General features: G+C 35.4%; 3 protein-coding genes across 6 annotated transcripts; 1 reads left to right on the forward strand and 2 right to left on the reverse strand.

Moving 5' to 3' along the window:
• The first annotated feature begins 751 nt into the window (after positions 1-751).
• On the forward strand, positions 752-7,417 carry LOC117111519 (thiamine transporter 2-like). 3 transcript variants are annotated; one of them, XM_033254447.1, is made up of 5 exons: positions 752-902; positions 3,872-4,821; positions 5,155-5,347; positions 5,823-5,964; positions 6,153-7,417. In XM_033254447.1, the coding sequence occupies exons 2-5, from the start codon at positions 3,888-3,890 to the stop codon at positions 6,357-6,359; spliced, it is 1,476 nt and encodes a 491-aa protein (XP_033110338.1). In that variant the 5' UTR covers positions 752-902; positions 3,872-3,887; the 3' UTR covers positions 6,360-7,417. The 3 variants fall into 3 exon arrangements, with proteins under 3 accessions (XP_033110338.1, XP_033110339.1, XP_033110340.1); XM_033254448.1 differs by having other exon boundaries at positions 780-892; XM_033254449.1 differs by lacking the exon at positions 752-902 and adding an exon at positions 972-1,201.
• A 384-nt stretch (positions 7,418-7,801) lies between these two features.
• On the reverse strand, positions 7,802-12,674 carry LOC117111529 (protein slit-like). 2 transcript variants are annotated; one of them, XM_033254460.1, is made up of 2 exons: positions 11,596-12,674; positions 7,802-9,602 (listed from the first exon to the last, which is right to left on the reverse strand). In XM_033254460.1, the coding sequence occupies exons 1-2, from the start codon at positions 12,573-12,575 to the stop codon at positions 9,488-9,490; spliced, it is 1,095 nt and encodes a 364-aa protein (XP_033110351.1). In that variant the 5' UTR covers positions 12,576-12,674; the 3' UTR covers positions 7,802-9,487. The 2 variants fall into 2 exon arrangements, with proteins under 2 accessions (XP_033110351.1, XP_033110352.1); XM_033254461.1 differs by having other exon boundaries at positions 7,802-9,723.
• A 6,139-nt stretch (positions 12,675-18,813) lies between these two features.
• LOC117111530 (tigger transposable element-derived protein 6-like) lies at positions 18,814-20,557 on the reverse strand. Its single transcript, XM_033254462.1, has 2 exons — positions 19,901-20,557; positions 18,814-19,535 (listed from the first exon to the last, which is right to left on the reverse strand). The coding sequence occupies exons 1-2, from the start codon at positions 20,534-20,536 to the stop codon at positions 19,212-19,214; spliced, it is 960 nt and encodes a 319-aa protein (XP_033110353.1). The 5' UTR covers positions 20,537-20,557; the 3' UTR covers positions 18,814-19,211.
• Positions 20,558-26,139: the final 5,582 nt, after the last annotated feature.

Consider the following 26,139-nt stretch of genomic DNA (forward strand, 5'->3'; position numbering starts at 1 on the left):
TTGTTTTTAGGCCTTATATGACGCCGATAGTCATCTATGATGGAATGTTTTAAACCTCTATCCGATTAAAGCAGACATTGAACAGAGCAGCTGTTAATTCATGCGAGGCTTTTTTTTATACTTTGTTTAGCAAACCCGCCGACTGAAAATATTTCGAATAAAAATAAAATATTAGGCCTATTTTTAGCCAATTAGCGCACCCGGCCGCCGCCAAGAAAAAGTGGAAATTTTAAAAAAAAATTAAAGTTTTTTTTATTTCTATTACGTCCTCCGCTGCCTTGAAATCTCCAAAGACAAGATCTTATTATTATATAAATATGAAGCATTTAACCATCCTATCTTACATTCACCAATAAAATCTTATTTTTATTTTCTGCTCCGTCTGGATGATTTTGGAAAAATAAGAAAACAAAATCTTATTTTTATTTTTATTCCGCGGCCCTCCTTCGATAATCTTTGAAAAAATAAGTACGCGAAACAAGCTGAAAATAAAATTGTCTCGCCAAAAGGCCAAAACAGTTGTGTTTGTTTGCCCTACACCCGCCTCTAACTCACTGAAAAAAGGGGTGGAAAACAAAAAAGGGTTTTTTCTTTAGCTTTTCTAATCAGGCCGAAACTCAGACTTAAAAAAGCGCAAGCGCCGCAAATGTTTTTGTATGAGCAGGGAGTTGGTATGAGGATGATTATAAACGATTCATGATAATATTTTGCTAAACTATCCTACGAACAAAAATCCCGTTGCTCGACCTGCGGCATTTTAATTGTTCACGCATTGATGGTTCATGAGCATAAACACTGATGCAACCATAGAGAAAATAGAATGCAACCTAACCAAAGATACTAGACCTAACCTAAACCTGTCCTGGCCTAGCGCCCTAGCCTAGTCTTCCATGTAGGTGCAGGTAGGACAATTCGCCATTCCTTTCTAGTGCCGAGCTGTCTTCTATATACAAAATTATTTATTTAGTTCAGAGTTGAGTACTAGCCTATGCCTACTGCTACTAACTACTCTAGTACTACTAGGCCTAGTAGTAGTAGTAGTACCAGGGAGTTGTTATATAGTGGTACAGGTATACTAAGTAGGCCTATAGACTAGCCTAGGCCTGGAGGCTAGAAGGCCTAGATGGAAGTAGAGTAGATTTGTCCCTCAACCCATGCTCAGAGTTATATAGGCCTACCAGTGCTTGTCTTTCGTTAAGAGGTAAGCAATTTTATGTATTTTGCAATAAATAAAATGAGTTGTGTCAGGCTGTAAAATATTCCCCGCAAAAAATATTATTAGGTCCAGAAATTCGAAAATATGTGCCGATATTTTGCAGAAAATTGAAGGCTTGATAGTAGGAACACAATTATTTAAGATTCTGTGCATCTCTTTTTCTAGAGGTTTTCCTGTGCAATTTGAATAAATTTTTTTTGTATCCCCCACAAAAAAAAAAAAAAATTAAAAAAATTAAAATTGATTATAAGATCTGCAAACGGGTACAAATATACGGTATGGCCACCCCCCCCCCCCCAAACAAAAAAAACAAAGTCATAAAACACAGTCCTGTCATTCATGAGAATCAACCATGCCCTAGAAATTTTTACTTGCAGTTGTTGTTTTAATTCTTGCAAATTAAAAAAAGAAAGAAAAACATTTTTGCGTGATCAATGCAGGATGCATGTAGGCCTTTTAATGTTGTAGGGCCATACTAAAAATACTTTACTTTTGTGTTATTTTAAATTTTATGATTATTGCGCAATAATATTGGAACAAGTAAAATTGTCTTCAGGACAAGTGCATTTTTCAAGGTACTTTTCCGGGGACAAGTGAAAAAATATGAAATTTCTTCATGCCTGTACCAACCGTCTCGCATCATGCGGAAAGGTCCTGCATTTCGAAGTGATTTTGGTTGAAACACACATTTTGCAGAAACACATGCATGATCAAAATTTGTCATGCACTTCGCACAGTTCTATGTGTGATAACGGATTATCACAAATTCAGGGGATAATGTATTTAAAATTAGATGAAATTGGTTTTATTAAATATATGAAAACAGTCATGAAGTAACTTGAGTCATTAGACAGTCAGACCTGTCAACCCGCACGCATTGGCCGTAAGTCTTACGCATTCCAATCAAATCTTACTGTCTTGCGCAAATATTGGCAAAACTTACGCTTATCCTAAAATTTGAGTAAATTTTGTTTCTTTTTCAATTTGTAGTGAATTTTACTAACTAACATCCATCATCATAACAGTCTACCTCCATGTTTCAATAACTACTGTATCTGAAATTATTATAAACTCAATAATATCGATTAGATATGCCATTTAAGCCAAAGTGTCCAGCAGCCTTCAGCCCCTAGAAACCAGTATCAGGCCCCTACATGAATACTTAATTTACTGACGCGTTACTAAAAATTGATCAGTATACCTATTCATTTTTGTGTAGGCCTACATAGTTTGAGTGCTCAAATATTAAGCATAATGTAGACCTATATACATTAGAACTCAAATTCTATGTGGCTTTATTACATCTTCCTGAAATTGATTTAAAACAGCTTAAATATGCTCAGATCGACGGAGCGCCAGGGCCCCTCCCCCCTGGACCCCCACCTGTGCTCCGGCACCCCCAGCCAAATGGTGTAGCATATTGAAAAGTCGCGGACTCTGCTTGACTGCCCAGTTGTGCGTGCAATATACTGTATCATTGGAATTTGACGCTATTTTGTAACATAAAATTTAATATTTTTTAAAACGGAGCACCGAACTACTTTGGGGAAAATAATCTAGCTTTCTATGGTGTATAACACTGCTCTTGTTTGTTTTTAATCTCGCTGCAGTTTTAATTTTATAATGATTTATAATTCTCTATTAATCGGCTCTAGCATCCAAAACGAAACAACGTACAACATCGGGGCTAATTGATTCGAGTATATGAATAAATGACGAACATATTGATGTAAGCTTCATTCTTATTGGTCAAATAGTCTTGCTGTTTACTAAAATCCACAAAAATAAGATCCAGTCAAATGACGTCATAACATTCTCTATGCTAAACCACTCTCTATTATAATAGGTGGATTGCTCATTGGCTGGTTGTAGTGAAGCCACCAACGCCATGTTGGTGACGTATCAGTTTAGACAAGTTTCTTTTAGCATTTGTTTAAATTATTGTTAAAAATAACATTATTATTGCAAAACTTTATAATAAATTTAAATTTTAACATAATGATTATTTTTCAAATCATCTATCTACTTGATGTGACTTTTTATGCAGTTTAAGAAAGCACAAGCAAAGTTACAGTAGTTGCGTTGTTAGGGATCGACGTCACTATAACAACGCGACTTCGCTGCATAAATAGTCGCGTCTAGTGGTTAGATGGTATCGAAAAAAAAATTCCTACGTTAAATTTAAATTTATTATTAAAAAGTATTGCAAGAATTGTTACTTTTAACTGACACATGCCAAAAGAAAGTTTTCCTAACTGGTACGTCACTTAGGCCCTCCAACATGTCGTCGGAGGTCTCATTTTTTCTCTACCAGGATTGGCCGATGAGCAATCCAGCTATTATAGTAGAGATCAGTGTGCCAAAGTTGTTCAGAAGTGCTGTATGCGGTCGCATGCGGTTAGCAGTAACCATGGTAGAGCGATCAGGTCGTATTATGCTTCATTGAACAGCTTGCTAATGTGGGTCTTTTGTCTTATTTCCTTCGCCAACTTTTCAATATGTCACACATTTCATACCTCTCAGGTTGGTAACTATGTAGAATTAATAATTTTTTTATCACCCTGAGGTTTCAGCATGAAGTACTAATATAGTTTAATATCAATAAATACATTATTATATAGAACCATAATTTGTTCAAGAAATTTTTTTTCTTAGATCACACTTTGGCAGAATGGAGAACCTGCAGTCATGGAAAATAGCTACCATTCTGCTGTGTTTGTATGGCTTCTTCAAGGAACTACGACCATCTGAACCATACCTTACACCATTCCTTCTGGAATCAAAGAATGTCACAGAGGATGAAGTTGATAACCAGATATACCCAATTTGGACCTATTCCTACATGGTATCTCTTGTACTGGTGTTCCTTGTGACAGACTTTCTCTTGTATAAACCTGTAATTGTCTCAGAAGGAATTGCATATTTAGCAACTTGGTCACTTCTGCTCTGGGCCTCTGGAGCAATGTTAATGAAGCTTATGCAGTTTTTTTATGGTGTAGCTACTGCAACTGAAATCGCTTACTATTCTTACATCTATGCAGTAGTCACCCCAGAACACTATCAAAAAGTGTCTAGTTTCACAAGGTCTTCTGTTTTGATTGGTCGATTCTTTGCAGGAGTTCTTGGTCAGTTATTACTTAGTCTAAACTTACTGGAATACTTTGGCCTCAATGTGATATCTATGGTGTCAGTATCAATTGCGTTTTTAATAAGCTTAAGTCTGCCATTAGTGAAGACGAGTGTTTATTTCCACACGGATGAAGATCTTAATGATGGCAGTATTCCATCAGACACCAGTGACACAAGGCCTACAGATAATGAACCTATCCGAGACACAGAATATCTGACACCACCAGACATTAATATTACTGTGAAACAGAACTGCCAATCAAGTTTCCAGCGACTGTGGTCAGATTTCAAGGCCTGTTATTCCTCAAGAAACCTTTTGCAGTGGTCATTCTGGTGGGCATTTGCAACTTGTGGGTACTTCCAAGTTGGAAACTACATTCAAAATTTGTGGGATGTAATCTTGTACAAGCAGTCTAACGGTGGCAGCCATCACCAGGTATGGAATGGTGCTGTTGAGGCAGCTGCAACTTTAGCTGGTGAGACTAAGTATTTTTCATATTACAATATATTTTAAGAGAGAATATTTTTTCTAAAGTAAATTTTTCTTAAAGGCCTTATCAATGTATCATACCAAATAATTTGACCAATGAGAATGTTACTTTAGGTTGTTTGCACTTGCTTTTTGGTCATATGATCAGGTACTGTATATGGTAAGTTTGATAAAAAAAAAAAATCTAATGTAAAGAAGAATACTGTACATCACAAAGGTAAAACAAAATGTACATTGGACTCAGAATGATGGCTGCTAACAAACTTTTATAAATAATTATTAAATTATTATTTATTAATAAATATATGTTTTTGGGCAGGTGCATTATCAGCCTTCTTGATCATGTTTTCCAATGTCAACTGGGACATTTTTGGAGAAGCAATTCTAGCGGCAGTCTCTGTATTAGATGCCATCTTGCTTACCTTCATGGGTTGGACCACCAATATCTGGCTGTGTTACGCTTTCTACATCCTCTTCCGATCTTCGTATCAACTTGTAATCACCATTGCATCGTAAGTTCATTTTCGGGTCATCAGACATAATGCATGTCATTCTTTTAATATCCAACAGAGACTTAAGTTGCATGCACATTGCACTGAGGGTTTTGGTCGATGAGATCCAATTGAGTATGCAACTTGATGAGACGTTTTAACGACAAACTGCTTAGTATGTCATCGATAACCAACAGACGTTGTTGCTCACGGAGGGCGGAGATGGATTCGCCAGCCGATGGTTGTACAACGCACTGTGTGCTTGGGTTTTCTGTACGTGGAACAAGATGAAAATATGACAATGAGTTTTTGTATTGAACCCATGCAGAACCCGGGTGTATATTTTTTCCCCCTGTCTTGTGTCACTTTATCTTATTTACTTTATTACAGTATGTTGTCCACATTCTTGGTCAGTGTGATTAGCACCACTCTCCATCCAATATTCTCGTCCTTCAAGATAAACAAAGCCAAATTGTTTTAAAATATTGTCTTTCAGGTACCAGATAGCACGTCACCTCGCATCCGAACGCTTTGCATTGGTGTTTGGCTGCAACACCTTCATTGCTCTTGTTCTGGAATCAATATTAACTATAATTTTTGTTGATTATCGAGGGCTCAATCTACCTGCAGATACACAGGTAAATTAAATTTATTAATGTTTGTTCAATTTTCATTGTTTTAAAATCATTATAAATCTTATTAAACACATGACATCTTTTGAGAAGCTGGATACCTGAGGACCTGCCAGATGGCAGAGCACCATAAACAAGTATAAAATTATTTTTTAACTGTTTGAAAAATTAATTTTTTAATCTATCTTTACCAGTTCTTGGTGTATGGAGGGTACTACTATATTCTGGCAGTGTTCTTTACTGCGAGGGCAGTATATGAACTGACCACACTTGGTTGGCGTCAGGCATGGAGACATCGTTACAGACCAAAGGATGCACCAGGAGATGATGACTCTAATTCAACTGAAATTAATCATCTACATGTACCATCAGATGTTACTGCTTCAGCAATAAATGTATAATTTCATAGAGGTAAAATGCTAGTGTTTGCCATACTAATCTATTAATAACTTCATTCTTTAATAAAATAGTTTTCTTAATGGTATATTGTCAATAGTATTAAAATTAATATTATAAGTCAGTGGTGGCGTCATCACTTTCATTTGCCCTGAATTTTCCTATCCCCGACTGATCACTATATCGATATAGTGCCTTCGATTTTTTGCGTCTTATGTGCAAAAAGCTCGAAGCTGAGGTAATTTTACTGCAGTACATTGCGGTGGAATATTTCCAGCAACGTGCACAGCCAACGCAACAAATCTCGCTCTACAGTGCTGGATAACATAAATGAAGCCTAGACCGTTCTAGGCAAGGCCTAGAAAAGTATCATGAGTATGAGGTAACAAGGTGATTGACTTATAAAGAACTAAAAAAATAAGGTAACATGGAAATAATTCATAATAATGTTTACAATTCACTTTAGTCTATTAAACAAATGTCTACCAGGAGGTAGGTCTACCTAATACCCCAAGCCTGCGGGCGGCTTCTGGCAGTTTTTTCAAGAACTAATGGCTCCTTCGGCTTATTACAGTATGAAGTATTATTCTTTTTGTTGTTCTTTTTATTATTTTAAATTAATAAATATATTTACATAGTTATATATACCAGTATGTGTTTTTTTTTTTTATCTAAATTTCATGGTCTGTTGTATGTTTTATATTGGTATCTTATTGTTTTATTGTGATATCTTGACAAAAATAATCAATCGGCAAGAAATAGCCGGTAGGAAAAAGAGAAATTAACCGACAGAAATTAGCCTAACAAGCAATACAGTATTATACATCAGTTGGTGAAGCAATATTGGGCTCTGTTAGTACTTCGATGGAAGACCGTCTTTGGACTAACCAGGCGCTGTAGTAGCTTCAGTGACTTGGATAATAGGATTAATAATGTTGAAACATTCCATATTTTTTATCTTCCTTGTAGTTAAATGTCTTCAGCTTTCTGGGTTACAGATTAAATAAGTTCTAACATTTCTTTTCATTTCAATTTTCCTAATTTAAAGATAATTTTGAAAGAATATAGGAAGGATTCATTTATTTGTAGTAAATTTTATTTTATTTTCAATTATCATATTATAATATTTATTTGGAAGCTGATAACATACATATACAAAGTACTGAAGCAACACAAATCTCCTTACACCTAGAGGAGGATTTTTAAATAATGTCTCACGCCTGCAAATTTGTCTAACTTGAAAAATCTGGTAAACGTGTATTTGTAGGACAAGACGTGTGTTTGTGAGACAAGACGTGTGTTTGTGGGACAAGACTGTGAGACAAGACGTGTGTTTGTGAGACAAGACGTGTGTTTGTGGGACAAGACTGTGAGACAAGACGTGTGTTTGTGAGACAAGACGTGTGTTTGTGGGACAAGACGTGTGTTTGTGGGACAAGACTGTGAGACAAGACGTGTGTTTGTGAGACAAGACTTGTGTTTGTGGGACAAGACGTGTGTTTGTGGGACAAGACGTGTGTTTGTGGGACAAGACGTGTGTTTGTGAGACACGTGCGTATTCATGGTCTGTTCAGATTGTTAAGTTTGATTGATGCTCCCGAAAGTTCCATTATTAAACGCAACGAATTACTCAACAATTGCACACATTGTTTTTATCTTAAGCTATTATGTAATCTAGTTGATAAATCTCAACACTATGGGAATTGTGGAAATACAATACTACTCGATTTGCAGGGTTCTTCGTGCAAATACAGTACCAATTATTTTTTTTCTCATGATCAAAATACAAACACTTCCGAAACTTTGACTTGGATTATAGAAAATTGCATTGTTTCTGTAATTAGCGAGATACTTGCTTTAAGATTTGAAAGATCCAAAGACACTACGCAAGTCTAAACAAGGAAGTTTATTGATTGAAAACTCATTAAACTATTAAAAACAAAGGAATGCTTTTAAATTACTAAATTTGGGTATTACATATGTATATTTAAGTCCAGACCTATTTTTTATTTTTATAACTTGTTTCATCTAGGAGGATGATCAAATACATTAAATATCAAGTAGTAGTAGTAGTAGTAGTAGTAGTAGTTGATTCGACCAAAGAAATTCTTTCAAAACATGAATTTATGCCAAGATCCCCTTCCTGGAGTTAAATCCTCCATCAAAAAACTTGAATTCAGAGAGGATAGCACCACTCCAAGTGACCTATCCAAGAACCCCATATATTATTCTCAAAGGAGAGTTTTATGATCACTGGTGTCAAAATCCATGAAGTAGTCCAAAATATACATTGAAGTTTTTTGGTTCAATGCAGAATATTGTTTATGGATGGTGTGTGAACGGTGATGCTTAGCACTTTTTTCAATTTTTACAAGCGGCTGTATTCATACACAGAGATACATCTCCCTGGATATATTCTCTTCATTCCATGGCTTATGAGCAAGAAGTATTTTTGAAAACTATCTGTTAAAAACAATGATCATGATATTTGGCAGTGTCAGGCTGTCTATCAGGAGCATATTTAAAGGAAAACTGAACAGAGTTAATTAGCCCTCCCCACCCGCCTACAACATGCATATTTTTATGACTGTATGTATTTAAGACCTCTGAAATACTAGTTAATCAACCGCAGCCGCGTGCGTCAGGTGGGGACCATACTGCACTTGCTTGGTGGGGATGAGGTGTTGTTGATTAGAACCATCTCAAGTTTGTGTAGCTCCCTCCCCCGCACCCCTTCTGACAACACCCTTGCCTATAGTCTGTTCAAAGAAAAAAAACCAGATTCCCTAATCCACTATTTGCAAATTGATCATTATTTTTATAACTGCTTCAAATGATCGATTATCTTTAGACGATCTTTTAGGAAATTGTGGCTCAACTGTTGGAGAAATCCTTGCGGCACTCTGCTGACAATACAAACTGCAACAACGATCGTAGGAAAATCATTGTCTCCAGATCCTGTCAGGACTTTCCCCGGAATCCATATTCCAGCCCAAGCTTCAGCCTAGTTTGACTTTCAGCAATGTCTCCACCCAACCCAAAATCCACTCTGGCTCGACTTTTAACAGACAGTTCTTGAAAGTGCCAATGCAAACTACGAGTATAAAGTTGGTACGACTTAAATAAAGTTTAATCAATATATCACGATCTTTACAACAGCTTTTGTACAAGTTATGATTCTGCAATGGCCACACGGAATCCCTTTAACGTCACACATCATCCGCAAATTGTATAATACGGTATCAAATCTGCAATCAGAAAAAAAATTGTTTTGCGCTATCCAATTAAAATGCTTGTTTTATAATACTTTTCCGATGTTACGATACTTGTTTGTAATGCCACCTGAGGCTCAATCTGTGATAGATTTTTCTGAGGAGAAAATAGAGATTCAGAGAATTATTAAAAATATAAAGTCTGTGTTGGAATAAAAACTAATATAGTTTTTTTTTTATTGAAAATTGGTACAGTAACATAATTTTCTAGTAAATTAACTGGCGATTCTGATATGCATAAACCAAACATTCCTGGTAATCAATTCACACTTTACCATAGCGAAAACTTAATAAGCGTTCTGCTTGTATATTGTTGTTGACATCCCACAAAACGACAGCATAAACGTGCATGTGTGTTTGTAGGAAATAGGGAGTTTTCGATTGCACGACGACGGTAGGACGTAGAACGTAATGACGTCACTAAAAGTCATCTGCGCATGCGAGAACGTTAAGGTCACCTCGTCGAGCAGATTCTGGAACGCAATTTGGCCAAATCTACGTATGCAGAGAACGTGGGACGCCAGGTAGGACGGTTACGCATGAGTGATTCCGTTCTAGCGTCGTGTCGTCGTCGCACAAACCGAAAGCTCCTTAATGTGTACACTCCTGGCCCTATTCTGATTTTTAAGTTTGACACACCGAAAAGTCTCCAATTCCTTTGAGGTTTTCTTATAGTAGGGGGTAACAATAACCTTACATTTTAACGCTAGATAACAGTAAATTTAAAGTAGAGGATAAATTGAAAAAAATTAATTTGTAGAATTGTCAAAACAATTAAGTCTACTACAGATCTCGCTGGTATTTTGCATTCTCCTGTGCAAAAGATTAAAGAGCGAATTTAATTAACAGTTCAGTTGTCTGAACTGAATGAAAGCTTGTGGTATTGTTTTTTTTTCTGCTAAACCTGACATTAGTCAAGTCGAATAGTGGCGAATTCCATTCCAAAAAATAAGTAGTAGTAGTAGAACATCTATTATGGGGACACCTTCGGGATAAAAAAAAAAAAGTACCCTCTTAATAAGGGTGCTTCTATTCAGCCCTAATAGTGGTGTAGGGGTACCCCAATTCAGGGAACACTAACCAAAAACGTGAAACTGTCCCCTTAATAGGGGATTTTAGTATGTTTTCATACAACGATGTACATTTTTTGTAGTTTTTTTATTGACTTAAGAATCAGTTACAGTAGAATTAGTTAGTAAAACTAATTTATAACAAAAAATTTGCAATGCAAATACAATTGATTTATAACATGAAATCAGAAGGAAATGTAATTAAAACAACAGTAGTTTTGTTTGTCCCCAATTATTTCATGGTGCAATGTTAAATAGCAAAGAGGCTGTATTTTAAATATTGAGCTTTCTAATGGATGGATGGATGTAGCATGAATAGAGTAACGACTTATAAATTAAGGGTGCATGTTACTGTGCAGGCCCGTAGCCAGCATGCTTCAAGGGGGTATCGATAGCGACAAATAAACAGTGCCAAAAATGCTCCCATTTTGTAATAAATTGCACTATCTTGGAAACGGGGGATCGTTTTCTGGCTAAGGGGGTTCGCTGGCAAAAGGGGGTTCGCTGAAAAAGGGGGGTTCGCCCGAACCCCTAAAAACCCCCCTGGCTACGGGCCTGCTGTATGATTAGAATCCTTTATGAAAGTACAAAAAAAAAAAAAAACAACGAAAAGAAATTCCCATGGTTAAGGGTCAAAACTGACAAGATTGGTTTATAGGAAGTAGTACGTGCAGTGGGCCAATGTTCACTCAAAGAATTCAATCAGGAGAGAATTCTGGTATATTCTCAAAAGGTGAGTGTGTCCCCGCCCCTTAATAGGGCTAGTAGGCCGTAGCGTTAAGAGATATATGTCCCCTTTTTTAGGGAAAAAATGCCTCTTTAATAGAGGTGTCTCCTGAATAAGGGGATGTCCCTAAGGAGGAGTTCCACTGTATCATTGAAAAGGAAATGTAACCAACCTTATGTTAAACCGATACAGCAGCACAACAAATATTATCAGCAACCAAAGTGACACTACCGAAATTACCACCACCACCCAGGCCTGAATTGTACAATGGAGAGTATTCGTGTCAAACTCCTTTACTTGTAGACCAATCAAGTTGGAAGAGCAGTAGCAAGATGCGTTAACGGTCACGTTCGTATACTGTAACCAGGCGTGGAACCATCGTATGTCACAATCGCACGCGATCGGGTTCCCTCGTAGGTCTAATTTAACTAATCCGTCAATATCTTGAATTCCAAAACTTTCCTTGAATGTTGTAAATTTATTTAGACGAAGGATTATCGACTGCAATTCAAAAGAACCACTGAATGCGTTTGCATGAAGCGTAAAAAGCGAGTTGCCTTTTAAATCAACCTCTTTTAGATATGCTAAATCTTTGAATAGTCCTTCATGTAGGTAATGTAGTTTGTTATTGGCAAGATAAACATATGTTAAGTTTGCGCTGTTTTCAAATATATTGTAATGAATCGTCCTTATCTTACAATTCCTAGCATCAAATGTTGTTAACGAGTACAAATCATTAAACCACTCCTTTTTTAATTTGAATATTTCTGTATTGTAACCGATATCTAAGGTCATCAACCTTGTAAGGTTTTTGAACGCGTCTTCACCAATACACCTTGTGTTCAATTTATTGTAAGGTAGAACCAAATGTTCTAACATAGGTAGTTGAAATATATTATCTTGTAATTCTTTTAATTTGCTCCCTTGAACAACGATTTTTTTTAAATTACAAGGCAGTACAGACATGTTACCAAATATGAACTGATTGCATTCAACACTAAAGTGTTTCTCACATTTACAATAATGCTTGACTCCAGGAGGGCAAGATGATCTGGTGTTAACGCAGCTCCATACCATCGTAGTAGAATACGCAAATACGAACAAGAGTGCTAGTCTCTGTATCCTGGTTGTTTCGCTTCTTCTTGGATACATTCTGATTATGCACTACTAAAATGACTACTTCTAACGTATAGGTCTACAATTTTCGAGTTGATACTAAATCATTTTTGCTTCTGTCTTCGAAGTATTTGGAACAGAGATAGATTCAGAGATATATTCATCAAGAACCAAACTGAACATTTTTTCACTAGTGGAATAAAAACATTAATGCAAAAGCAATTTTGTACGACAAAAAATCCTCTTAATAGAATGAGGAACAAGGAAGTAAATATTAAGAAGACTGTAGGCTTTCGATCTTTAATCTCCTAATCAATAGGACTCGAGAATGTGTTACGCATCATAAAAGATATTTTTTTTATTTAGAGATACAATAAGGTAATGGTATAGTTTTTTTTTTCACTAGTGGTATAAAAGCATTAACGAAAGAGCAAGTGATACTCTATAATTTTTGATGTACTTTTGCGAAAACAGGTTACACGTTTATTTCTGTACTACAAACAATTGTCTTAACAGAATGTGAAACAAAACAAGGAAGTATTTCGCTTTTTTTAATTCTAATCAATACTAGAGAATGTACCACGTGTCATAGAAGACTATTGCATTAGAGATGCAATTTTATGGTACAGAAATTAAAAAGTTGGTTTTCAGCAAGGCCGTGTCCCTAAACTAATACTGTACTTAAATCTAAAAATACACATTAACTTAGTTAAAACAACTTAGTTGTAATACTAAACCAAAACTAAATATAAAATGCGATTAAAAATACAATGAAATACACATTAAAACATGATAAGTACAGATAAACATCAATACTGGTAAAACTATAATAAATATGCATTAAAATTTTGAATTAAAACATAGGCCTATATACTGGTAAAACAGCACAATAAAAGTGCATAGATAAAAATGCAATTTATATATTAAGGTCAATGGAACTTCATTTCCTTTATTTCGTTTTTGTAACACAATATAAAAACATTACAACAAAAGAGTGCTTTTAGGCGGTAGGCCTACAGGGGATAAACAAAAAGTTTACTTGAACCAACATTCCAAATTCCAATAGGCCTATAGATAAAATGCAAAAAATATTATTGAAACTAAAGAACAGAACGTTTAATATACATGTGTTAAAAATTGCATTCGAACAAGTGATTTAATGCAAAGGGTAATACTCAAAACAGCTGACCGACAGCTTTGAGACAGCAGCATGCTGCTCATAATTTTGTTAACGTGATATGAAAACACTGCGCAGTGACGTATTGAAGCTGCAAAACAGAATGTTTCTATTGCGGCCTACCTGGCGGTACAGATTACATCAAAGAGTATAAATAGAACAAGAGAGTCAACTAACTGTGACCTTCTTGGATGTTTATTAAATGTTAGTATAATATCTACAACAACAACAGCTAGTACCCCCTTTTATAAAGTGTTGATAGGTACAGTAATACCATAGGCTAGAGAGAAAGAGGATAAACTATGGGCCTAACTACAGGCTAAGTTAAGTCCTACCTAGTATAGGCCTAGGGTCCTAGGCTGACACCAACAGTCACGCTTTACATACAGACGTTGATTGAAATTTTGAAAAAAAAATTGAAAAAAATCAAAGCATGAAATAAAAAATAGAGTGCATAAGAGAAATCTTATTAAATAAATAAAATATACCATTCGGCGGCGTTATTGAACTTGACCAAACTATCCTTGTAATGTAATTAATGTTAAATAATAAATAATAATAATAATAATAATAATAATAATAATAATAATAATAATAATAATAATAATAATAATAATTTCAGCATTAATTACCTTGACCTAAGCCTTGTATACTATTTACTAGGCCTATAATTAATAACTAGCCCAGGGGGAATATCTTTTCTGTTATTTGGGGCGTTTAACGTCGATTTTTTTAATTGTTCTCTAATTCCTCGATTGTCTAAGTTCCCCGTAAGGTAGGCCTACAGGTTGGTTTTAGTAACATAATAACAATAATTAATAATTAATAATAATAAATAATCATTTCGGCATTAACCATGTAATTAACCTGGTCTAGTCAAGAATCTGCAGATTACTATAATAATAAATAATAAAGTTCTGAATCAACAGAACAAGTGGCTGTCATTGACTACGGTACCACAGTAGTTGACAAGCTTCAATAGTGCAAAATAAAAGAAGGACCCTAGAGGGAAAAATATGTTAGCTGACCCTATATTTCACTTTCACGTTCCTTGTTTTTGTTTTCTATTTTAGTATTAGCTAACCGTCTAATTACTTACTTATCTTCTCTTTTACTTTCATTCTATGCTTCCTTAACTTTCCGTGATTCCTATTTACCTACCTTTTCTTTCTTTAGTCTCCCTTTCCTTTTAATTACCTTTTCTTTCCTTTCCCCTTTCTTTCTAATTCCTCCTTATGCATTGCTTCTTTAGCTTAAATTACCTTTGTAATATTTCCTTATCTTTCTTCTTTTTCTTTGTTTCCTATTTAACCTTGATTTTTTCTTGTATTTTCTTTATTTCTTTTCTTTCCTTTTCATTTCTTATGCTTATTCATACATATCTCATTTTATTTTATCTTATCGTTTCTTTCATATCCTGATTCTTTCTTTCTTGTCCTTTTCTTTCTTTTTATGCCTGATATTAATAACTAGGCTTAGGCCTCATTTATTCATTGGTGCTCTGCCATTTTGGCAGGTCTTATGGCATCCAGTATTTTAGAGCTGCCTCTTCTCAGCTCTTCTCTATACAGGAGCCCGCTAACTGTATTATACAATATTATACACAGGAACGCACATCACGTATGACACAAAATGGCTTCTAAATTCTCAATGTCGCAACCATAGAGATATATGGTCGCAACTCTCTCTATCTACGGCTCTGTACTTATCAATCAATCATTTATTAGAACATACACCTTTAGATCGGTGGCACTCAAAATCATTTGGTGCGTTCAAAGTGAATTAAAATTCTTAGCTACAAGTACAAAAAAAAAAATTACGAAACAAAACAAGGGAATCTTAAGTAAAAATGAAATAAACACAAGTTAGTAGTGCTGCTGATGAGGCAAGTAGCTCCCCGAAAAACATGACAAGGAAATACAACCTGCCTTGCCTGTCACAAATTTCGAAGGGCCACCTGTACCATCAACAAACTTAACAATAATGTTAAGGCAAACAAAATTAATTAGTTACAACAACAAAAAAGGAAAAGACAGTAATACAGATGCTTAATCTAGGATAAAGTTTGCAAGTGCTTCAATTCAGATCTTTTTCTCCACGCTCGTTTTCCATAACTTTTACAAAATTCATCAAAGTATTTCTCTACTTCATTTGTCATGGAAAGAGCAGTGGAGCCTATGACGTAGCTTAATTTAATATCAATATTAGCACTTAAAAATTGATCACAAACATCGATGTTATGACTACCTAATTTATATTCAAGTTCATTTAACTCCTCTAAACGTATTTTTAGGAGAGCGGGACAAGAGAATAAGAAGTGTCTTATGTCTTCTTCATTATTTGTATTGCAAAGAGTACATAAGCCATTCTTGTCTTCAGACCATCTAGAAATTCTACTATCAAGGGGCAATGTATTGGAGGGAAGTTTAAATTTCAATGATACACCTTCGAAATCCAATTTATCTAATAGATAATTTTCTAATTTAATTGTATCTTTAAGTAATGAATAGTCGGTGAGTGAGCCCTTACTTTCAATGTCCTCCCTCCAGTTTTCATTGTTTATTTCATTTACTTTTTTTAATAATGGATTAACCCAGTAATTGTAGTTGCCCTGATTATTAGATAATTGTACTAGAAGGTCTTCAGATTCACATTTAATAAAGAGATCAGAAATACATTTTACAAATTTGAAACGGAAGTTATTTGGATCACATTGAAACTGATTTGTTGCATTTGGGAGTATTTTTGACCAACGATACGGTTCCATACTAATTAAACGATTAAAAAATTTAAATCTTGAAGTGTCATGCATAGTTTTTATCTGTATCCATCCAAGTTCCCCATATAATGTAGATCGGGGCGTATTCAGGGGCTTTTAAGATATATCGTGCCATTTGTAATTGAAGTTTTTCTAATCTTTCAATGTCTGATTTAATACGCTACACCAAACATCAGATCCATAGTTAATTGAAGGGAGGGCAATTGTCCTCCATAGTACATCCCCGTAATAAACCCTATTAAAATTATCGAAATTATCTATAAGAGATTTATTGTAGGCAACTAACCTATTGCCTTTCTTTAAATAATTTTCAAATTGCTTATGATCGTTTAAATTTCTGGAAATAATTACCCCAAGATATATGATTCGGCCTCCATTATGTAGCTATCTCCTAGTTTACAGTGTTTATCCCTGTTTATACGTTTACCATTTACTAATATATTTGATTTGTCAAAATTAAAATTAATTTCCACTCTTTTGCAAAGATAGTAGCTAGCTCAAGAATCTTTTTCATTTCAGTTTCGTTATTATCAAGCAACACATGATATCGTCCGCCCAAAATAAACCACCTAACCATACATCGTTAATCCTTATACCAATATCATGAGAAACAAGCAAATTCTTAAACGCATTAATAAATATGTTAAATAAAACGGGTGATAGTACACACCCTTGTTTAACTCCTTGGTTAATTTCGAAGGGATCAGTTTCAATTTCACCAAAGTTTACGGTGCCTATTACTTCATTATATAACCTGTCTATCAGTCTCCAAGCTTTACCTCTAATGTCTGACAACCAAACTAATAATCCGTCTCTCCAAACACTGTCAAAGGCCTTCCGAAAATCTAAAAAGGCAATGTGAGTTGTTTTATTTTCTTTCAAACCACAGGCAGCTACACTTTTTAATGTAAATATATGGTCTTCGCACCTGTGTGATAAACGAAAACCCCCTTGTATTTCTGATAGAACATTCCTATTCTCTAAATAGTTGGATATTATGTTTTGATATGATTCTGTTGAAGATTTTAGAAACGCATGAAGTTAAAGTAATAATTAGCAACAGAAGGGCGCCCTGTACGTTGGGCCCAAGTATAGAAAACTTACATTATAAAAAGAGAAAGGCCTACGTCTGGCCCAATATCCGCCTCATTTTTGCTATGCGAGTGCTCTATCTTGAATTTCTAGTATCTTTAGTGGTAAAGAATAGAGGCACGTACTAAGACGCGCATCGAAACGTTCTAATAATCGGATTCGGTGTGAATCTACCTTAACAGAGGGGATTTACTTAAGTGACGTAAGAAACTCGCGAAACATGGCGAAACTGTAACTGATGTTCGGTGGTTTTTGGCTGTTTTTTTTTTTTTTTTTTTTTTTTTGTTATCCAAAATCCAGCCTAGAATAGTAGCGCATTGTGGTCTTGACATTTAAACCCCGGCTAGTGTTGTGTATGAGATATGAGAACATTCCTGCCAGCGGTTTCAGAGGGGATAGGTGAAGTTACTCGGAGGCGATTAGCAGAATTAATATATAGATGGCCACACGGAATCCTCTTAACGTCACACCCGTCCGAAAATTGGCCGCTTTAACTGCCGTATAATGGTATCAAATCTGCAATCAGAAAAAATGTTTTGCGCTATCCAACCAAAGTGCTTGCCTTATAGTACAGTTCCGTTATTACGATAATTAATTTTGAAATTAAATACTGCAACTTAATGGGAGATTTCAATATTGATTTAATAAAATTTCAAAATCATAATCATATAATTAATTATCTAAATGTTATTTTATCCAACTCCTTTTTTCCTACCATTTCTAAACCAACTAGAATTACTGAAAGTAGCGCAACACTTATTGATCACCTATATACAAATCATGTAAACGTTGAAATAATATTAGGTATTATTATATCTGTCATCTCTGATCACTTAGCTATATTCCAAATAATTGATTATGATTTACCTTTAATTAAAGATAATACTGGCCATTCGTATTTCATAAATGATATCAATTTATTTAATTTAGATCTCTCTCAAGCTGATTGCTCGAATGTTTATAATTGTAATACTAATTCTTCTTTTGAAGCATTTATTGATATTTTCTTTTCTATTCATCAAAGACACTTTTCCACCAAGAAAAAGAATAAAGCAAAGGATAAATGTAAACAACCTTGGATAACACCCAATCTCCTTAAATGTAGTTATCGGAAACATAAATTCTATAAACGGCGTTTCATCCATTCCCAAAAAACTCAAGATACGGTAATAGGTATACAAACAATATAGCAATGTGTTTACTGACCTGTGCCGAACTGCTAAAAAAAATGATCAAGTTAAAACAAACATTAAACAAGTTTGAGAAATGATAAATTCAGTATTAAAACCTGGTAAACAATTTAACAAAACCCCCAATGTTTTGAAAATTGGAGATAATTATGTTTATGACACTTCACTTCAATAATTATTTTTCTGAAATTGGTTTTACTACTACAGGTACACCACACAGCATCATGTACCGTGTAGGCCTACTGACTTGAGAACGTCATTTAAAATTCATGTTTTACTTTATTTTTACATTACTTATGTTGTACGTACGTATTTCTTTGTGTCGGAGTCTATTATCAATAAAAGTTTACACAAATCAACTTAATGTGTACCTGTATCGTAATTTATAATAAGTGTCAGTGTTATTTTTCGTTCGGTCGCCAATCTACTTCGCTTCAAGGTGGTTGCACGCTTGATTGGTTTTCGATGCCACTGGCATCACTGAATGCTAAAATAAATGCTAACTTATGCAGCGCCCCCTGAACTGCGTCAGCCAATAGAAAACAGACAGAGGTGACAGTCAAAGTGTCATGCGCAATTGTTTTTATGAAATCGATAGCCTTATGTTGGGACCGCTTGGTTTGCCTTAGCGTGAGAATGAATAGTGCCCCAGTCATCCACGCTTTGCGATTTGCTTCCCATACAACAGGCAGTCGATCCTTCTTAATGTTCTTAAAGCATCGTGGGTTTTCGGCACGGTTAATTACCATAGGTTTAAGCTGAAATGAAAAGAAAAAATAAATACAAGTGTTAAAAAGAAATCACGCATTTATCTTTAATTATGTTGGTGATGATGAACTGATAACGGGGAGTGGTAGCCCTTTACGATTACAATGATGATTATGTCATGATGATGGTGATGACGGCAGTGAAGATGATAATCAATCTTAGTGTGACAATTATGATCATAACGAACGAATAATCGATGAGAATAACGAACTAAATTTTTTACGACGGTACGTTATGATAACGACGATTGAGGCCTTACAATCATGATGGTAAGGATAACAGCAATGAATGATACGAAAAAATGACGGAGATGCAGAATAAAGGCAAGGATAAAAGAGACAAGTTGTTAACCTACTATTTCACCAGCCATGCTGCACGTAAACATCACAGTAATCCGGTCTTTGGAAGTTTTAATTCCGGTCACATCATCTTGCTTCTCAGCTAGGGTGCGGTCTGGTAGTGCTCTAAAGTACAGGCCTGTTTCATCGCAGTTGAATATCTCCTCAGGTTGGTAACCAGCACATAAATCGGCAATCTTGCTTTTCCATTCAGTTACAATGGTCTGGTCAACATCCCCACTTTCACCGCATACCGCCACTTGTTTGATTTCGTTTCGTTGTTTCCATTTTGTTAACCATCCATCAGATGCTCCAAAGTCGGTTATGTTTAGTTGTTCTGCAAATTGCGTCGCCTTTGCTTTTATTAATGGTCCGCTAATCGGAATGTTCTTATCCCTCGCTGTCCGGAACCACACCAACATCAACTGATTCAAATCGCTAAATTTAGTTTTCACAAATCTAAATTTCGCCCCTGTACTTTCTTCCTTTTTGGATTTCCATTTGTCTTTGGCCCTGTAGATGTCACTGAGCGTTGATTTCCCCACACCATATTTCTGAGCTACTTCAATTCGTTTCATCCCGCTCTCTATGTCGTCGATCAATCGGAGTTTCATTGCTACATCAAGTTCAGTTCGTTTTCGTTTGGTCGCCATAATGATAATGATGAAAATTCGCAATGGGCATGATTTTTAAACTGTTGGATTTCTTTTGATCCATAATTTTAGCGCTTGGCATTCAGATAATGAATTAATAAAAAGAAAAGCCCAAAACATGAATAAAAGAAAAGCCATTATGTATCAAAACATAAGTCAATAAAACAAAGACACAAGTTTAAACAAAGCACTTTATTAAAAACAAAAAGCCAAGTCTGTTTGATTTTTCTCTTTATTTTAAACAATGAAAACCGGCCTAAAGGCGGTTAAAACAATGAACTTTTAAATGCACTATCGGCGTGTCACACGATTAATGCGCTATCGGCGTGTCACACGATCAACGCTAACGATCGTACACGTGGTGTTGTTCTGTGATTGATAGTTGTTGTTTGGAGTCAGTCGATGTGTCTCCGATGATTTATTTAACATATTTCGTCAATAAATCATCGTTTTAAACTGGCCGTCCGGTTTTCAGAAGGTAATTTTATTGTTCCGGACTTAAGAATTTGGCCGGAATTCGGAATTGGGAGATCCGGTTTTCAGAAAGTATTTTAATGCAGTAAGAACAGGAATGATTTGGGGACTTTAAAAAACGACCGGTTTTGCGTGAAATCCGGTTTTCTGGGTGGTCGGTATTGAGTTGACTGTAGTAATTCTATACCTGAAAGTAACGTTGACCCACTTTCCTATTTGCCACCTCCTTCAACAAACATATTCAACAAAATGTAGCCTAAAAGCAACAAAAATATAAAGTGAAATTCCTTATTATATAAAAGAGATTTGTACGGTACATTACTCAAATAACATTATTGCCCACCCGCCAATTAAATTAAACACTTAAAATAAACTACAAAAAAACAACAATATAAGATAAACTACAAAAAAAAACAACAATATAAGACTGGTTTGAAAAGTCGTGCAAAGCAAACCCACCTCACAACGTTCCGAACCGACGTCAACAGACCCCCGCCAGGCAATGCAACGAGCCGAATGCTAGCTGTCTTCTCTGTCGTCGGGTGTTGTTCGACAGGGAAGACAACCAGAACCCAGGCAGCCGCACCGCCTGACGACATCGGTCGGGAAACGCAACAAAGCAAGCCAACGCCTCGGTTACACTTTGAACGAATTTTCAGTCAGTATAGGCCTACATATATAGAAACCAAATGACATTATTTGAACATTTAAGAATATAAAAACAAAATTAAAAGAAAAGCTTTTATGCTCTACATACAGTATGTGTATGCACGCACGGAATTTTTACACTCACTTATAAATCAAATAGAAAAATTAATAATAAAACTTTAATTAATCATTATTGTAATAAAACTGTAATTAATTAATAATTAAACAGCAGTTAAAAAGAACCACTGAATGCGTTTGTATGAAGCGTAAAAAGCGAGTTACCTTTTAAATCAACCATTTTTAGATTTTCTACTCTTTGTATAGTCCTTCATTTAGGTAATTTAGTTTGTTATTGGCAAGATTAGGCCTAACATATGATAAGTTTGGGCTGTTTTCAAATATGTAATCAATCCTGCTTATCCTACAATTATTAGCATAAAAGGATGTTAAAGAGTACAAATCGTTAAACCACTCCTTTTTAATTTGTATATTTTCGTATTATCATGGAGATACGAACAAGAGTGTTAATCGCTGTACATTATGCAATACTAAAATGACTACCACTAACATATACACTTTTGAGTAGGCTGTTTGTTAGAGATAGCACACAAAACTGAAAATCACTTGTGGTATGACAGCATTAACGCAAGATAACATATGACACACTGAATATTTTATGTATTTTTGCGAAAACCTAGGTTAGGCTAACATTTTTCTTTACGACAAACAATTGTCTCCACAGAATGAAACAAAACAAGTTAGTACGGATTACATAAACTGTTCTATCACTTTTTAATCTCCTAATCAAGGGATACTTGGGAATGTGTCACGTGCCGTAGAAGATGCAATTTAGGGTAATGATATGGTTTTGTTTTTCTATTTGCGACTTCCACAATAAATACAATGCGCGTTTTTAAACTTCATTTCGTTTATTTCGTCTTTGTAACACAATATAAAAACATTATAGTGCAAAAAAAAGTGCTTTTGTAGGTAGGCCTACACGGGATAAACGAAAAGTTTTTGAGCGATTCTCCAACCTTATAAAAGCCAAAATTAGAAGAAAAAATACCGGAAAAGATATAAATGAAACTAAAGAACGGTTTTTTCTATTTGCGAATTCCAAAATAAATACAATGCGCGTTTTTAAACTTCATTTCATTTATTTCGTCTTCATAACACAATATAAAAACATTAAAGTCCAAAAAAGTTTTTTTTTCTATTTGCGACTTCCACAATAAATACAATTCGCGTTTTTAAACTTCATTTCATTTATTTCGTTTTTGTAACACAATATAAAAACATTACCGTACAAAAAAAGTGCTTTTAGTAGGTAGGCCTCCACGGGATATACAAACAGTTTTTGAGTGATTCTCCAACCTTCTAAAAGCCAAAACTAGAAAGAAAAACGTTTTAAATCTTCCTTTCATTTATTTCGTCTTTGTAACGCAATATAAAAACATTACAGTGCAAAAAAAAAAAGTGCTTTTGTAGGTAGGCCTACACGGGATAAACAACAAGTTTTTGAGTGATTCTCCAACCTTCTAAAAGCCAAAATTAGAAGAAAAAAAAACCGGAAAAGATATAAATGAAACTAAAGAACGGTTTTTTCTATTTGCGACTTCCAAAATAAATACAATGCGCGTTTTTAAACTTCATTTCATTTATTTAATTTTTGTAACACAATATAAAAACATTACCGTACAAAAAAGTGATTTTCGTATGTAGGTCTACATGGGATATACAAAACGTTTTTGAGTGATTCTCCAACCTTCTAAAAGCCAAAATTAGAAAGAAAAACGGAAAAGATATGAATGAAACTGAATAACAGTAAATACAAAATAGTTAAAAATTGCATTCCAATAAGTGAATTTACTTGTCCCCTTAGACACCCAGAATTCCCGCTTTGCTCGTTTCAAAATTATTTTATGATGTTTTTTTGTCATTTCCAAAGGGACAATACATCTCTAATATTTAATTTTATCCTGTAATACTAGGCCTGCTCCTAGGACAATATCTAATTCTTTATTTAGGACACACATATGCACAGTAATAGAGGGAGGGTATCATTTGCGTACATCGTAACACAAGTAGTGAGACATTGAGGCTAATTACAAATTAAAGAGTATTGGCCCCAGTGGGAATCACCCGATGACGTACATACTGGGTAAAAGGACCCCCTAATGACGTCCTTTAGAGGGGAAGGGAGAGACGAACAGGCTTTGAGTAATCAAAATTTAAATAAAAAATTCAGGGTCTCTAATCAGGGTCTTTGAGTAAAAACCCCTGAGCGAGAGACAACTTATCGTTTGAACAGACGATGACTAATCCTTTTAAAACACTTTCAGAAACGCAAATGGGGTGAAGGGTCAACCTTCAACTTTGAGATGGATTAACCACATATTATTTATTTATTTCCATCACTGCATCAAGTGATTGAATACACCTCGGTTTCAATCCCCGGTCCATGAGCCAACTCCGTCCCGCCAACGATTTTTATCCGGCCTGAGCAAAGTTGCTCAAAATAAATACTGTAATTTTTCCGTTAATAACCACTACTCATATCATGGCATTGTTTAACAAGAGTCTGGCTTTTCCTGAGTGTAGCTTACTGTATGTAGTGGCGCGAGAATTGACATGGGGAGTTGGAGACTGATGGGGGGGGGGCTAAAGGATTAAGTGGGAGCGCTGATATGATGCGATGTCTAATTAACCATAAGTTGGCAGCGCCAGTGGTGGATCCGGAAAAGCCTCGGGGTTGGGGGAATGCATCACTCTCGAAAACAATGCTTTCAAACCGTATTGTTACAGTCTGAAAGTGCCATTTCCGGAATTTAGAGGTGTCATCTTTAAAATGTGCTCACCTCAACTCCAACCATGGTGGGGCATTTCTCTATGGGTTAACTGTGTGCCCTTTTGGGGCACCGGACTCCACGCGGGGGAATTTCTGGCGCTGACATTGTTTTGAACTACTTTAGTACATGAGTGGATGTGTTTGTGCTCGAAAAAATGTAGTGGTAGAGTAGGAAAACCTGGGGTGAAAGTTTTTTTTATCCCCCACCCATTCCCCAATTACTGCATTCCCTCATTTAAAAAAAAAAATCTCATATATGTTGAAAAACCTAAGTTAAGTAGTAGGCCTAATAGGAAGACTTTGATCTATAAAAGAAAATGGGCGAGGCTGACATTGAAACAATTAGATGTACACAATTCATTCCCCCACACAGACAACAGACTAGAAATGGCCACCAGCAGGTTCAACCTTCAATACTGGGACTCTAGAGGATCTGTTTTTGGAGATTGTGACTCAACTGTTAGGGAAATCCTGGCGGGGCACGTCTCTGCTGACAATTCAAACTGCAAAAAACCGTAGGAATTTCATAATCTCCGGATCCCATCTGAACGTTCCTCAGGATCAATGTAGGGCCCAGCCCAAAGCTTCACTCTGCTCGACGTTTTGCAGACAGTTTATCTTCAAAGTGCCTGTGGGATTTTTTCCCCCGCACCATTTAAATTAAGTTTGAACAAGGTGTTTACAACAGCTCTTGCACAAATTATAATTCTATATGCAATTAATATGGCCACACCCATTCGAAAATTAGCCGCTTTAATTCTGCCCCCCATGGCAAAAGGGCATAACTGACATTTTTGGCGAAAATGAGTTATATAGCCTAGTGGGGTCAGTACATCATGTTACACATGTTGACACAAAAAATTGTAAAAAAAGTGTTCCCCGGGCTAGATAGGGGCATGGCAAAAGGGCATAACTACACAATTTTCAGTAAATTCCCAAGGCAAAAGGGCATAACTGCAAAGATAGGCTGTGATACGCTGAAGCGTGACGTTCTTTCAACAGCCAACCAATCAGAAGAGAGCTTTCTCCCTGGTTACAATGAAGGTTTCATATTAAGTTGTATTATTTTTATTATTCTTACTGTTTGTGTACTCACAATTTGTAAATAGAAATTGGTTAAATAGTATGATTCTTGACAGCATATGTCTAGTTAATGTTAGGCAAACATGATAAGCCTAGTTAATTTATGCTATATAATCTTGCCTTACTTTGAATGGCAACAGTTTACTACTATGAAAATAAACTATAGGAAAATAGTAACTGTTTAATAAAAATAATTAACCATGGCAGAATAACAATTCACATTTTAACTAGAAATAACAGTGACAAAGAGGGACAACTAAAACGATTATTTCTGTCTCTTATACACATCTAGATGTGTATAAGAGACAGACTCATATCATGGCATTGTTTAACAAGAGTCTGGCTTTTCCTGAGTGTAGCTTACTGTATGTAGTGGCGCTTGAGCCAAAAAGCCTTTGTTGATACATAATGCATTCTAATGTTAATTCATTTTCTTGTTTGTATACTTGGTTAGCCTATACATGGGTTTTTAATCGTTTGTAATTTTAGTATTTATTATTTAATGCGTTTCTTTGGTATTATTGTACATTTATTTTATAGTTTATAC

Source organism: Anneissia japonica, unplaced genomic scaffold (genome assembly GCF_011630105.1).
Source record: "Anneissia japonica isolate Jap-2015-1 unplaced genomic scaffold, ASM1163010v1 scaffold6030_len697274_cov183, whole genome shotgun sequence".
Classification (NCBI taxonomy): domain Eukaryota; kingdom Metazoa; phylum Echinodermata; class Crinoidea; order Comatulida; family Comatulidae; genus Anneissia; species Anneissia japonica.